Source organism: Bidens hawaiensis, unplaced genomic scaffold (assembly GCF_021521415.1).
Source record: "Bidens hawaiensis isolate Kalapana, Puna unplaced genomic scaffold, B.hawaiensis_p1.1 tig00050034_1, whole genome shotgun sequence".
NCBI lineage: Eukaryota > Viridiplantae > Streptophyta > Magnoliopsida > Asterales > Asteraceae > Bidens > Bidens hawaiensis.
This window is the reverse complement of record NW_027506139.1, coordinates 23,005-38,053: the sequence shown is the minus strand read 5'-3', so window position 1 is coordinate 38,053 and position 15,049 is coordinate 23,005. Positions and strand designations below refer to the sequence as shown.

The window sequence follows — 15,049 nt, the reverse complement described above, 5'->3', positions numbered from 1 at the left end:
AGATCAGGTTGGATCATTGGAATTATGTTTATAAAGAGTATAACTTTATAAACTTATAATATTATTACAAGTATATGAATCCCTACAACACCCCCCCTTGCACTATAAGGGCATAATAGAGTATGTGCGATAGTAACGTCATGTATGTGGCTTGAAGTGGTAATTAAATGACATTAATCATTGCATATGTTTTTTTTATAAAAAAAAGTGATGATTATGTGACGAAAAATGCTTTTTAAGGCGCATTAACCATTATGTATGGTTTATCAATTTTATGTTGTATCATTCAATGTAAATCCTTCTCCAAGAGAAGAAAAAAATGCTCCCAAGAATTTTATACTTTCTTAATCGACTTTTTTATTTCACCAATGGGATTTGATTCCTCACTGTTTATAAAGACAAGCTTATTCACTGTCTTGATAACTTTAGGCTAAAGACCCTTTTAGTACATTTTAGTAGATGACCTCACAAATACTTATAACTTTTACTTTTTATCGTTAGTTAATTATGTTTTGAATAATCAAAATCAATAACGTAATAGTATTTTTGTCAAGAGCAATCTCAATATAACACAAAAGTAATTTTGTCCACCTCTAATGAACAACTGACTTATTGTTTTATTCAAATGAGAATGTTGTAAATTGTTTAACACGATGTACATAAAAGTTAGGAGCTGGCAAACAAAGTTACTTCTTCGTTAGAGTAAAATTACACACAACACAATTGAAACTTATCAGTGTTCGTTGATCAATTTGTTGGCATAACTTAGTGATGCAAAGGAGCCGAGCTACTCGATATCGGCTTGTGAAAAAGCTCGATCGAGCCGAACTTAAACGAGCCCGACCTCAAGTCTAAAAGTAAGCTCGTTTAATAAACGAGCCCGAGTCCAGCTTCACTTATCGAACTTGATCCGGCTCGTGAAAAGCTCGATTGAGCAGAGTATAAACGAGCCCAACTTCGAGCCTAAATGTAAACTCGCTTAATAAACGGGCCCGAGCCCGAGCTTCACTTATCGAGCTCAAGCCGGCTCGTGAAAAAGTCCGACTGAGCCGAGCTTAAACGAGCCAAACTTCGAGCCTAAATGTAAGCTCATTATATAAATGAGCCCAAGCTTCACTTATCAAGTTTGATCCGTCATTTATATAGTTTTATATATATATTATGTATAAAATTATAATTGAAAAAATAAATACAAAAATAATTATAAATATATAAAAACCTGTAAACGAGTTAAACTTGAACCAAGCTCGAGCTTGGAAACTCACTAACGAGCCAAATGCAAACTTTAGAAATAGATATCAAAACTATCCAAACTTAAGCTCTGTATAAGTTAAATGAGCCGAGCTCAGACTTGGCTCGACTCGGGTCGCTAAATATTCTTTTGAGTACACACGAAAACAACGTGTAGTGGCTGCTACCTGCCGCCCTGGGCCTTCAAGACATTAACCAACAAAAATAGTCTGCTTACTGTTACTGTTACTGTTACTGTTACTGTCACCTCTAAACCCTAATGATATTAATATAAATTTAATACAGTAGTAGCTCATCCACTTTCTTCTTTAAACCCTAGATCAACACCTTCAACTTAATAATAATAATAATAATAATAATAATAATAATAACCATTTCCGATTGCAATCTATGGATCTTCAATCTCTAGCCGTTGTTCTGAATGCAGCACTTAGTCCTAATCCTGCCGAACGCAAAGCCGCTGAAGACACTCTCACTACGGTATTATTATTATTATTATTATTATTCATTGATTATGCTTCGTTTATGCTTAATTAGTTATTATTAGTATTATTATTATTAGTTATTAGTTATGATTTTGTATCCGTGCAACTGTTTTATTGCGGTTTCGTTCATAATTGTGTTTGCTGAGCTGATTTTGACCTAATTTTCACGAGTTATGTTCGGTGTTGTAGAACTCGTTAGGCGCTATCGGATTGGAATTTTATATGTAGATTTTCAAAATTATATATATACACACATACACAAAAATTGAACGATTTTGACTGAAATTTGAACGGTTCGGGCTGATTTGGACCGGATTTGACCGACTAGTGATTATTAATTGCTAATCATAATTGCGTTTGCTGAGTTAATTTTGACCTGATTATCACGAATTATGTTAGGTGTTGTAGAACTCGGTAGGCGCTAGTAAGGCGCCATCGGATTGGAATTTTATATGGAAATTTTCAAAATTATACACACACACACACACAAATTGAACGATTTTGACTGAGATTTGAATGATTCGGGCTGATTTGGACCGGATTTGACCGACTAGTGATTATTAATTGCTAATCATAAGTGCGTTTTCTGAGTTGATTTTGACTTGATTGTCACGAATTATGTTAGGTGTTGTAGAACTCGCTAGGGGATAGTTAAGCGGTGGAGGTACTGACTAGTGACTAGCTATTGATCAGGATTAATCGGATTGGAATTTTACTTGTAAAGTTTCAAAATTATATATACACACACACACCACAAAAATTTTCAAAGTTTTATTAATAATTTTTCAAACTTTTAATCGGATTGGATTAATAGTTATAATTTCTCAAATACTTTGAAGATTTTGACCATTTTTGACCGAAAATTGGCTGATTTTGAACAAATTTGAACGTTTTGGTGCTAGTCGGGTGAGGGTTATCGGATTGGATTTCTGTATGTAAATTTTCAAAATTATACACACTCACACACAAGTTTTTTCAAACTTTTATATATAATTTTCCAAACTTATTAATCGGATTGGAATAATAACTATATTTCAAATATTTTGACCAATTTTGACTGATTTTGACCGAAATTTGAGCGAATGGGGCCGACTTGAACCGGATTTGATGACCAGCGATTATTAGGTTTGATTAGCTGAAATTGCATTGATCACTCACCAATTAGCGATTAAATGACGACTAATACTGATTTTTACAACATTGATTATGTTTCGTTATGAATTGAACTGTTAATGTGAACATGATTTTTTTTTCAGTTTCAGTATACTCCTCAGCATCTGGTGAGACTGCTACAGATTATTGTGGATGGAAACTGTGATTTGGCAGTGCGGCAGGTTGCCAGTATTCATTTTAAGAACTTTATAGCACAAAATTGGTCACCTCTTGATCCAGGTACTTCATAATGCCATACAATCACATGACAGTTTACTAATGGATCCAACAAATTTACATAATGAACTGTGTTTTGTAGAGGAACAATCCAAGATTTCACCGAGTGATAAAGACTTGGTGAGGCAAAATATTCTTGTTTTTCTAGCACAAGTTCCTGCGTTGTTGAGGTAAACACGGTTGCTTTAGCTATTGTTTCTTTTGCTCATTGTATAATAAACCACCGATTCTGTTTATTACAGGGCACAGTTAGGTGAGTGTCTCAAGACAATTATACATGCAGATTATCCTGAACAATGGCCAGGCCTTTTGCAGTGGGTGACACATAATTTACAGGACCAGCAAGTTTATGGTGCTCTGTTTGTGCTACGAATTATTGCTAGAAAATACGAGTAAGTTCTGTTATTTAAAATCTTTTGGGCTTTTATCAATGTCTAATGGCTTGCTATATATAGGTTTAAGTCAGACGAGGAGAGAACGCCATTTCATCATGTTGTTGAGGAGACATTTCCTCATTTACTCAACATTTTTAGCAGGCTTGTTCAGGTAGGAAATCCATCAATAGAAGTTGCAGATTTGATTAAGCTCATCTGCAAAATATTCTGGTCTTCCATTTATGTAAGTTACTTTATTAAAGTATTCAGTTTCTTAATCTCTTAATGTCACGTACTAATTTGTGCCCTTTTAATGTAAGAAATTTTTTATATGACGTTGTTCAGCTTGAGATTCCAAAGAAATTGTATGATCTAAATGTATTCAATGCCTGGATGGTACTTTTCTTAAACATATTGGAGCGACCCGTTCCATTAGAGGGCCAACCCGTTGACCCAGAGTTACGTAAGTCATGGGGATGGTGGAAGGTGAAAAAGTGGACTGCTCATATATTGAATCGTCTCTATACTCGGTGAGTTTTTTAAACGTTTTTGAAGTTTTGACATTTTGACTATGTAAAGTTAACTTTTCTTTGCTGCAGATTTGGGGATTTAAAATTGCAAAACCCTGAAAGCAAAGCTTTTGCACAGCACTTTCAGAAAAACTATGCTGGGAAAATTTTGGAATGCCATCTGAATTTGTTAAATGCGGTCCGCGTTGGTGGTTACTTACCTGACAGATTCATTAACCTGAGTTTGCAGTATTTGGCTAATAGGTAATTATAATATTTTTGATTTACATTTAATTATGTTGTAGTAAATTCAATAAATTTGCATGCAGTCTTTCAAAGAGTACTACATATGGTCTGCTTCAAACGAGGCTTGATGTGGTTCTTTTTGAGATAATATTTCCACTTATGTGCTTCAATGACAATGACCAAAAGCTTTGGGAAGAAGATCCACACGAGTATGTGAGAAAGGGTTATGGTGAGTCACTGAGTCATCAATATTTTTATTATCTGGCTGTCAGTATTTATTTTGTCTAACAATTTGTTTTTTGTAGATATTATTGAAGATCTGTACAGTTCTAGGACTGCAGCAGTGGACTTTGTGACCGAGTTGGTGAGAAAACGTGGAAAAGAAAATCTTCAAAAGTTCATATTATTCATTGTGGAGATTTTTAATAGGTATGTCTTGTAAGTTTTATCTTCTATATATTATATATCTTATTTTCTATGCAGAATTCTATTAATTTTGTAATATGTTATTCTTTAATCAGATACCAGCAAGCACCGATTGAGGTTAAACCTTACAGACAAAAGGATGGTGCACTTCTTGCAATTGGAACTCTGAGTGATAAACTGAAACGTCTTGAACCGTATAAATCTCAGCTCGAGCCCATGCTAGTGCAACATGTTTTTCCTGAGTTCAACAACCCAATGGGCCATATCAGAGCAAAGGTAAAGTAAACTGAACTTCATTATTCAATATTATTTATTCTTTGACAAGAATATAAAGTTAAAAACTTGATACTAAAATGATTCTTTTTGAATGTTAGGCTGCATGGGTTGCAGGGCAATATGCTCATATTAAATTCTCGGACCCGAATAATTTTCGCAAAGCATTACAAAGCGTTGTTGCTGGAATGCGGGACCCGGAGCTTCCAGTGCGTGTGGATTCTGTTTTTGGATTGCGATCTTTCGTTGAAGCCTGCACAGGTAACACACATCAAATAAGGTTTGTTTAATGACAATGCATTTTTATATTTGTATAATATTTTACAGATCTTGATGAAATTAGGCCTTTACTTCCACAACTACTTGACGGTATGTAACTACCCATATCTATTTATAATTTTATATTTATTCCTATCTCAGATATGTTTATTTAATTATGTTGTAGTTAATTACACATATAGGATTATTAGTTCCTGTAGTTTGCTCATGTTTATGGCTGTAAATGAACCAAACCGAACGAGACCTAGTTCATGTTTGTCTTTTAAGCTTTTGTCAGACAAGCGGACGGTTCATGAACACTCTTTCAAACGAAAATTCGTGTCCGTGTTTGTTCATTAAGGAATTTAGCTTATTCATGTTCGTTTGTGTCCTTTCGTTAATATTGTAAACGAACACAAATGGACACTAATGAACACTATCAGATGTAACAGGACACTAACGGACAGACAAACATAAACAAACCTAACTGGCCCTAGCAAACGAACGGAAACGACACTAACAGTCAAAACTAAATAAACGATTACATATTAATTCGAGCATAATAATCATAAATCCACACAAATTTGGAATTACACCCAAAATATCCACACAAAAAAAAAAAACTTAACAGTTTACATAGTAAAACAAATAAATAAAAATATTAATAGTAGAATATTTAAACATGAACCTAACCGGACGGACATAAGTCACATAACCGGACGGACGTAAATGAACACAATACCGAACATTCACGAACACTATTGAACGAATGCGGCCTATGTTCGTGTTCGTTTTTTAAGCTTACCGAATGGATTTTTTTGTTCATGTTCGTTTATTTATTAAACGGACAAACATAAACGAAGTTCCCGCCGAACAGTTTGCCAGACATTCGCCGGACTTTTGGTTCGCTTACAGCCCAACTTGTGTTGCATGCGTAGTCTCCACTTTTTTAAAATTCTCAGTATCGTCCCTGCTGTTCACTCAGCCGTAACACAGATGGTTGAATTTCTGTTGATCTCAAAGAAATGACCAAAATACCAATGTCACTAAAAATATCAATTATGCGAGATCTTAAATTTTTATTGAAACGGATGGTCCTTATATAGTAAAATAAAGAAACCTGAATATACATGTTATATTATTAAGTGGGTCCCTTCCATCTTCTTACACAAGGATACTTTGGTCTTTTTTTCAAATTTAACAGAAAAGTTAGTATTCATCCACTCCAAAGGCCATCTGTGTTACAATTGAGTGAACAGTTTTATCAAATTTAACAGAAAAGTTAATATTCATCCACTCCAAAGGTCATTTGTGTTACAATTGAGTGAACAGTAAGGACTATACTTGTAACTTTTAAAAAATTCGGGACTATACGTGCAATATGGGCAAATCACAAAGACCATTCGCGTAACTAATTCATTATTTAATTTCCACATTGTTTTTTTTTTCAGAATTTTTAAAGCTTATGAACGAAGTGGAAAACGAAGATTTGGTGTTCACACTTGAGACTATCGTTGACAAGTTTGGTGAGGAGATGGCACCATACGCTGTCGGCTTATGCCAGAATCTGGTGATGCATTTTTATATAAATCTTTTTTTATCTTCTTTATTCGCACACTAACGTTTTATCGCTACAGGCTGCTACATTTTGGAAGTGTATCAACACAGCTGAAGCTGATGATGTTGAAGCTGATGATCCCGGTGCATTAGCAGCCGTTGGATGCTTACGTGCTATTAGCACCATTCTTGAATCAGTTAGCCAGCTTCCTCACCTTTTTGCTCATTTCGAGCCAACTTTACTTCCAATCATGCGTCGAATGCTTACTACCGATGGTCAAGGTAACCTTTTTTTTTTTTTTTACTTTTTTAATTTTCATTTTCTTGTAGTGTAAACATAAGTTTTCTTGCAGAGGTATTTGAAGAAGTTTTGGAAATTGTATCATACATGACCTTTTTCTCACCAACAATATCCATGGATATGTGGAGTCTTTGGCCATTATTAATGGAAGCTCTTGCTGAATGGGCTATTGATTTTTTTCCAAGTATGTTGATAACTTGATATTCTTTCTTCACATTTTAATATTTTAAATTTAATTATTATTATTCTTTTTGTAGATATTCTTGTTCCTTTGGACAACTACATATCCCGAAGTACGGTGCACTATCTAACATGCAAGGAGCCTGACTACCAACAAAGTTTATGGACTATGCTTTCAAATGTATAATTTTTTTACTTTTTATTTAAAAATTAAAAGATTATTCTCTCTATGCCTGCATACTTAAATAACTTTTATTCCAGATAATGAATGACAAAAACATGGAAGACAATGACATTGAACCTGCACCGAAGCTTATATCAGTAGTGTTGCAACACTGCAGGGGTCAGGTCGACCAGTGGGTCGAACCATTTATTAGAATCACAGTTGAACGGTTGCACCGAACCGAACGCCCGTTTTTAAAATGCCTTTTGATGGAAGTTGTAAGTTAAATCTGGCGTTATCTTTTTCTTTTTAAATATGTTTTTTTGTTTGGTTAATGATAATGTGGGAGTTTTCGTGCAGATTGCTGATGCGTTATACTACAATCCATCTTTGACACTCAATATACTGCAAAAGCTCGGTGTGGCTACCGAGATCTTTAACCTTTGGTTTCAAATGCTGCAACAAACTAAAAAGAATGGCGTGCGGGTGAATTTCAAGAGGGAAACCGATAAGAAAATTTGTTGTTTGGGGTTGACTTCTATGCTTTCGCTCTCTACTGATCAGTTGCCACTGGAAGCGTTAGAGCGTGTTTTTAAAGCGACACTTGATCTGCTTGTTGCCTACAAGGATCAACTAGCAGGTTTTTACTTTTTACTACCAGTTTATGAATACACTTTTATGTTTTTCGATTAAGTTATATAATTATAAAATGAACAGAAGCGGAGAAGAAAGCACCTGAGGATGACGATGACGACGAAGATGATGATAATACCGATGACGACGAGATGAATGGTGGTTCGCAAACCGATGATGACGGGTCGGATAAGGAAATGGGATTTGATGATGAAGATGGTGATGAAGCTAATAGCTCGAGATTTCAAAAGCTCGGTGAACAGGTTTGTTAATTATTATAGACTAATAGTTCAGTTATTTCTGTTACTTTGTTTAGTGATGTAATGATGTAACATGTAACTACTTGTTTTCAGGTAAGGGTATTCAGGTCAACCGATGACTACAATGACGACTCAGATGACGACTTTAGCGATGACGAAGACTTACATTCGCCTATCGATGACGTGGACCCATTTATTCTCTTTGTTGATACTGTGAAAGGTAGTTTATTTATTTTATTATTTTATAAACCTTTTAGTGTATTGTTTTATTAACATTAATTTTGTTTATGAATCTGTAGTTATCCAAACATCTGATCCAACTAGATTCCAGAATCTCACTCAAACACTCGACTTCCGTTATCAAGCATTAGCTAATGGAGTCGCACAACATGCTGATCAAAGAAGAGCGGTAATCGAGAAAGAAAAACTCGAGAAGACGTCGGTAGCCTCGTGATTGTTGTCTTGTGTTATATAATATTTGTTATACAAAATTTTGTTTGAAGTATCCTTCATTCATTTTTATTCTCATTTCATTGCCATTTTTCATGCTCCATGTTTGTTGACAGACTGTACAAAATTTTGTTGTTTTATTAAAGGGATATTAGATTATTTTAAATATCTAAATTTTGCGTTTTGGCCGGCAATAATCTCAACCTAGGAAATTCTCTATGTTAATCCCAGCTTTTGCGATATTGGTCTTTATTGTACCTTTTTCTAACGGAGACTAACCCAGTTAATTTTAGAACAAAAATGTCATTTCTTCAAGCTGATGAGGTAAAATAAAACTTCTGTTTATTAGAACCAATGTTTACTTTTCTTCTCCAACTAAGGGTGAAAATGAGCCGAGCTGAGCCTGCTCGTTTAATATACATAGAACTCGAGCTCGGCTCGCTTCTATCTCTATTTTTAAAGCTCTAGCTTACCATGTGAGTAGTTTTTAAGCTTGAGCTCAGCTAGAGATGTTCAAAACGGTTTGGGAATAGGAACCGGAACCGGTTCCTAACCGGTTCCTATATTCAAAACCCCATTTTAAACCGGGTCCAGGATCGAACCGGTTAGGGAACCGAACCGGTTCTCCCACCCTCGGACCCTTAACCTATCTAACCGGTTCTTACCGGTTCCTAAACCGGTTCCTGTACTCCAACCGGTTACAGTGTAAAAAATTTTTTTTTTTTTTCGTTTTTCGTTTGCGATTTGGATTCTAAACTACGATTCGTATTTGTATAACATGAAAAATAAAAAAAACAATTAACATAAAATTCATTTTATTTACTTTAAGAAGTTCAAAAAAAAAGGTTACATGTTTTAAAATCTTCAAAAACAAACTAACAAAACATTAAACTTATAAATATAAAGTTGTGACATATTATTTCTAGAAAAGCCTTCTTGTTCGTCGTAATTATTGAGCGGCGACTTCTTCCTCGGAATTACTTGTAGAAATGCCTTCTTGTTCGTCGTGCACTCGAACATCAAGTGGTGTTTCATCTTCTAGAGTGTTTACGTGTTGAATACGATCGATTGAGTCCAAGTGATCCTTTAAGCAAATGCACATCTCCACCGACTCCGAATTTAGTCTTGTTCTTCTCACCGATATTACCCTGCCACTAAGAGAAAAAGCGGATTCCGAAGCTACCGTAGAAGCTTGGACGGTTAGTAAATCACGGGCCATGGTGGCAAGAATCGGAAACTCGGTTTCCTTTACCTTCCACCAAGCCAAAACATCAAAAGTGCCATATTCCTCTTCGGATAAACCGGTAGAGTAATCATTTGCACTATACCTTCCTAGTTCGCTTGAAGGGGTGTTACCCCTTTGTTTTTTAGCCGTTACGTTGCGAACGGTGTTCATAAGGCTAATCATGGGATCTCGTACTCTAGTAGCACTTGAACTTGATGAAGACCCCCCCGGCATAGGCATGGTATGTTTGACCCATATTTATTTAAATAAAAGTCATACATAAATTTAAAATTCAAGTTAAAATAATTTTTTGTCTCTGTTGAAAAGTTTGGGTCAACTTCATGCATATCTAAGGCTGAAAAAATTTCGTCTATCACACATTCAACCCCCGTAACATTTAACATTGGGTTTAAAGCGGCGGCGCAAGTAAAAACCGGTGGCAATTCAAGAAAGTATTTTTTTAATTTAAACTTCATTGGTAATATGATGTTTGAAAACATTGGACTTTTATTTTCAAATTCTTTAAGATTGTTAACCATTAAAAATAACTCCGAAAGAACCAAGGGACTTGTCGGATAATACGTTCCCGATAGTTTCGTAGTTGATGTTTTAAAAACTTCAAGAAAAGTCGATAAGTCATTGATAATTTCCCATTTCTCATTTGAAAAGGGGATTGCCAAATCATTCTCGGCAAGACTAGAATGAAACATTTGTAAAGTTTCTCTTTGTTCCAAAGCACTTTGAAACATTATGCAAGTGGAATTCCATCGATGAGGTACATCCCAATTAGCTCCAAAGCTTTTCTTCCCGTATCTTTACAAAATTTTCTATATTCCATTTGTCTTTTTTTACTTTTCTTAAAAACTTCATGTATCATTAGTCTAAAATCGTTTATAACCGATGTAACCTCATCCGAAGCAAGTCCGTCTTGCACGATTAAGTTAATGATATGTGCAACACACCTTGAGTGAAAAAATACACCATTGCAAATCGGCGTATATTTTAATTTTAATTTATCAACCGCCGATGTATTATTCGACGCGTTATCAAATGCCATTGAAAATATTCTATTTTCTAGTTTATAAGTTTTTATAACATAATCTAAAATTTCAAACAAATTATCTCCCGTATGTGGATACTCAAAGAGTTCGAAAGCAATGGTGCGTTTCATCATTTCCCACGATGACGGGTCTACCCAATGAGCGGTGACACAAAGATAAGATTCGGGTAGACCATGTGGAGCCGACCAAACATCACTAGTTAAGTTTATTCCCGTATTTATATTTTCAAAATATGCAATTAGTACCTCTTTGGCCTTCTTCCACAATTTTAAACAATAACGTTTAAGAGTATGACGACTTACGTGAGTGTATTGTGGTTGAAGCGTATCTCGAATCATGGCGGTTAAGCGAGGGTTGTCGAAGTGGCTAAACGGCAAAGCTTCTTGAATCACAAACTTCGCCATACGATCTTGAACTCGATCAATTTGGTATGTAAATATTCCGCCTTCACTATCCATTTGCGTTTGTTGCGAATCGACGTTCTTTTTCAACGCCTTGCAATACGGTTTTTCGATGTGTTTCTTCAAATTTGAATTCGAAAGTGGGTTTAAATAAACCCCACAAAATTTTAAAATTTTAAAATTTTAAAATTATTTTTATATATTTAATCAATTTTATATATTTAAAATTTTAAAATTATTTTTATATATTTTTTAATTAAAACTTCATATAATATGTATTATTTATTCATTTTTTCATAACTAATATATTCTATTAATTAATAATAACTACATAAATTTTCAAACTCTCCGTTCATATACAGGTGATAGTGGGGTGGCGTGGCGGCAGCGGTCGTGGTGACGGTGGTGAGTTTTCAAGTTTAATTACATTATACGTTTGTCCCCATTAACTTGAAAAAATTACATATTTTGTCCTAAAATTAACCGCGTTAGCTCTCGTGAAGAAAAGTCTCAGTAAAAGTCGAAATTAACCTAAGAAATTTCTTAAACTAAAATTAATACTGACCAAATGACAAAAAATTAAATTATTAAAATCCAATACTCTTTCTTAAAAGTGTTTCTTTTGATTTAAATTTACTGTTAAAAGAGTCAAACAACAAATATACTTCTTTTGCATAAATGGAAGAAAACAAAATATGAAACTGAAACCCCAAATGTTCATCTAATTGTTACAAACTTATTAGTACCATGTTTAGCCCAATGACTATTCAAATCAATTGCATTAGCAAAATCATAACCATCAGAAGCCAACTTCTCCAACACCTTCTTAAAAGCACCCTGACTCATTTTCCTCCCAGCAATCCTCGCGCCGCGCCGCTTGGTGCTCATCGGCAACGGGTACATTGAAATGGTGGTGGTGCAACAAGCCGACTGCCACCCGCCTGACCCCCATCGGTAACACGGCTGAGGTGTTCCCGTACACGAACATACGGGTATCGGGATCCCCGTTATGTCCATTTCGATACCGTTTATGACCATGTCCAAGTTCCATCTCATAACCTTTGCTCGTTGCCCCGTTTGGTTTCCGCTTTCTTTAACTTTCTTCGGTTTCTTCCCCACCGATCTTGGTCTTTTCTTCGGTGGACACTCGACGCCAGTATCACCGTCATTGTCATTGTCATTATCATTATTATCATTGTCATCGCCACCAAGGTCGTCTAAATTCATTCCGAGATCCGATTCTATCGGCTGCATCACATTACCTGAACCTGAAGCGGAGGTGTCATGACCAAGATCAAAGTTAGAGTTTCCGGGATACATATGAATAAGTCTTTCTCTTTGCATCCAGCTATCTCGCATGTAATGCGACGATATCAGCGGCTGGTGATGGTAACTGACGGCGTTCGGGTTTTCCATGGAAGATACGAATGGTTTCGAGTCTCGATGGTCGGCTAACGGAGACATTAACTGCAATCCAAGATGTTCTTTGAATGAAGGAGGTTCATAATACCCCCAATTTCGAATACTCAATCCATCATCATCATTATCCATCAATACTACATATGCAACCAAAACACAACATTATCAAAATTTGTGATTCAACCCATTATATAATATTAACATTTCCGTTCAAATCGAAGACAAACTGGCAACAAGCTACGCCGCCCGTCAACCCTTTTTGAATAACAAAATCAAGTTTTTGAAAACATTTATAGATCTTGTCATAAATTACAATGCATGATCGTTGAACCTGACTAAATAGCTCCACAGCTTCACGGGAAACGCACAACTAGGGGTTAACATTAACAAACTAAAAATTGACGAAACCAAACGGAAAACCAAATTAACCAAAAATCAGTCATCGGTTTTTTTATGTACATCCAGTTAACCGAACCGAACCAAACCATTCATATTTTAATATCGCAATTTCATATATATATATATACACACATATATTTATATATCTATTTCATGTATTTATATCGTCATTAAATGTATTTATACATCCATGTCATGTATTTCTAAATAATTTTTTAACACAAATTTGATTTTGGTTTTCAACCAAAATTGACCATACCGAAAACCGAAGAACTAACCGAATAAACAGAACAAAATTAACCGGTAACCAATTAATTAATTCGGTCAACAAACAAACCGAACCGAACCATGCACATTCTTGTGAAACCCATCAAATTTACCCAAAACCACACATTTTCTAAGATCTAGTATGAACATGGTGATGCAATTAACAAACATATCTAGGATATTAAAAATAATAATATTTCAACATTTAGGAAGATAGATCTGGCATAAATGGTGATGGATCAAACAGATCCATAAACAAAAACTATATAACATATTAATTATTAACATTGATTATAATAACTGAAGAAAAAATCAAACAAGGTTGAAACAATTAGAAATATTTTCAGATGAAGAAAATTAAAAAAAAAGTTGCATAAAATGTAATAATATTAATATTAATTATACTACTACTAATAATAATAAGTTAAATATTTTAGATGGAGAGAGAGAGAGAGACTTACGAGATGTGGGGGTAAAAGTGGTATTTTTGTTTTTCAGGTGAGAGGAGAGAGAAGAAAGAAAAAAGGAGTGCTTAAAATGGAGATCAAATCCAAATCCAGATCTCAACGACCAAAGTTGAAATGTTATTGTCTTGAGATGTTGAGATGTTATTGTCTTTTGTTTCCATGTGTTAAATTATTTCAATTTAATTAATTCTTTTTTTAGTTTCATTTTTTTTCGTTTAAATTAGGGGTCCTAATTAGAAGTGCATAAACCAGTTTAAAATTTAAAATCTGTTTGAGTTGAAACTGGTTTAATTTGGTCAACAAAAGTCAAAATCGGTTTATAATTGGTTTTGGTTTTGGTTATCGGTTTCTTGACCGAGTTATGATCAATTTCGGTTCGGGTTTTGACATGTTTTTTCCTGATTTTGGTGGAGAAAGTTACAAAATGGCTCTGAACCTACGGTTTTAATCGGTTCCAAACCGGTTTCTACATAATCGGTTCAGTCTCGGTTTGATTTTCAGGTTGGTTCGGTTAACTGATTTATTTGCCACCTCTAGTCCTGATCGTGTTGGATTGGCGGGTAGATGGTTTATATGTGTTTGGGTTGATGGGTTGGCGTGTTAAGATTCTTCAACCCTAATCCAATATATTTAAATTTGTGTCGTGTTCAGGTCAACCCATTTTACGCTCATTTACGAATACAAGTAATATCTAGTGACTCAGTAACAATTTAAACATGTAATTACACTTATATTCATATAAAACATTTTAGTAATTTGTGATAGATGTAAATGTTTTTGTGTATTTATTTCTAATTCGCAATTAAGAAACTTGGTTTTACATATTTAACTCAAGATAAGAGCAAACGAATGGAAGTCATCAGAGAATAGACAATTCAAAACAATAAAATAAAAATCTTGGAAATGGAAGAGCAGATAAAAGTAGCTTCGAAAAGAAATCAACTTTTAACGGCTAAAGAATTCTTCAAATCAGGGAAAACTGTCACCTAAAACCACGTATGTGATTTTGGCCCAAATTTAAATGACATGTCAACAAGTTATTATTTAACAAATTG

At 34.6% G+C, this 15,049-nt stretch overlaps 1 protein-coding gene and 1 pseudogene across 2 annotated transcripts; one reads left to right on the top strand and one right to left on the bottom strand.

Moving 5' to 3' along the window:
• The first annotated feature begins 1,533 nt into the window (after positions 1-1,533).
• LOC143616858 (importin beta-like SAD2) lies at positions 1,534-8,905 on the top strand. Its single transcript, XM_077089565.1, has 21 exons — positions 1,534-1,731; positions 2,993-3,128; positions 3,208-3,295; positions 3,368-3,517; positions 3,581-3,743; positions 3,845-4,029; positions 4,099-4,272; positions 4,338-4,483; positions 4,560-4,683; positions 4,776-4,956; positions 5,055-5,214; positions 5,281-5,322; positions 6,663-6,781; positions 6,849-7,050; positions 7,122-7,253; positions 7,327-7,430; positions 7,511-7,690; positions 7,773-8,052; positions 8,130-8,308; positions 8,399-8,525; positions 8,605-8,905. The coding sequence occupies exons 1-21, from the start codon at positions 1,642-1,644 to the stop codon at positions 8,757-8,759; spliced, it is 3,117 nt and encodes a 1,038-aa protein (XP_076945680.1). The 5' UTR covers positions 1,534-1,641; the 3' UTR covers positions 8,760-8,905.
• A 3,226-nt stretch (positions 8,906-12,131) lies between these two features.
• Positions 12,132-14,098, bottom strand: LOC143616852 (protein BASIC PENTACYSTEINE3 pseudogene; annotated as a pseudogene). Its single transcript, XR_013150733.1, has 2 exons — positions 13,989-14,098; positions 12,132-12,998 (listed from the first exon to the last, which is right to left on the bottom strand). The product of XR_013150733.1 is annotated as a protein BASIC PENTACYSTEINE3 pseudogene (transcript).
• Positions 14,099-15,049: the final 951 nt, after the last annotated feature.

Coding starts and splice junctions, on each gene's coding strand:
- LOC143616858 (XM_077089565.1), top strand. CDS start 1,642: ATGGATCTTCAATCTCTAGCCGTTGTTCTGAATGCAGCACTTAGTCCT. Junction 7,254..7,326: donor GGCTATTGATTTTTTTCCAA/GTATGTTGATAA, acceptor TTCTTTTTGTAG/ATATTCTTGTTCCTTTGGAC. Junction 7,431..7,510: donor TATGGACTATGCTTTCAAAT/GTATAATTTTTT, acceptor CTTTTATTCCAG/ATAATGAATGACAAAAACAT.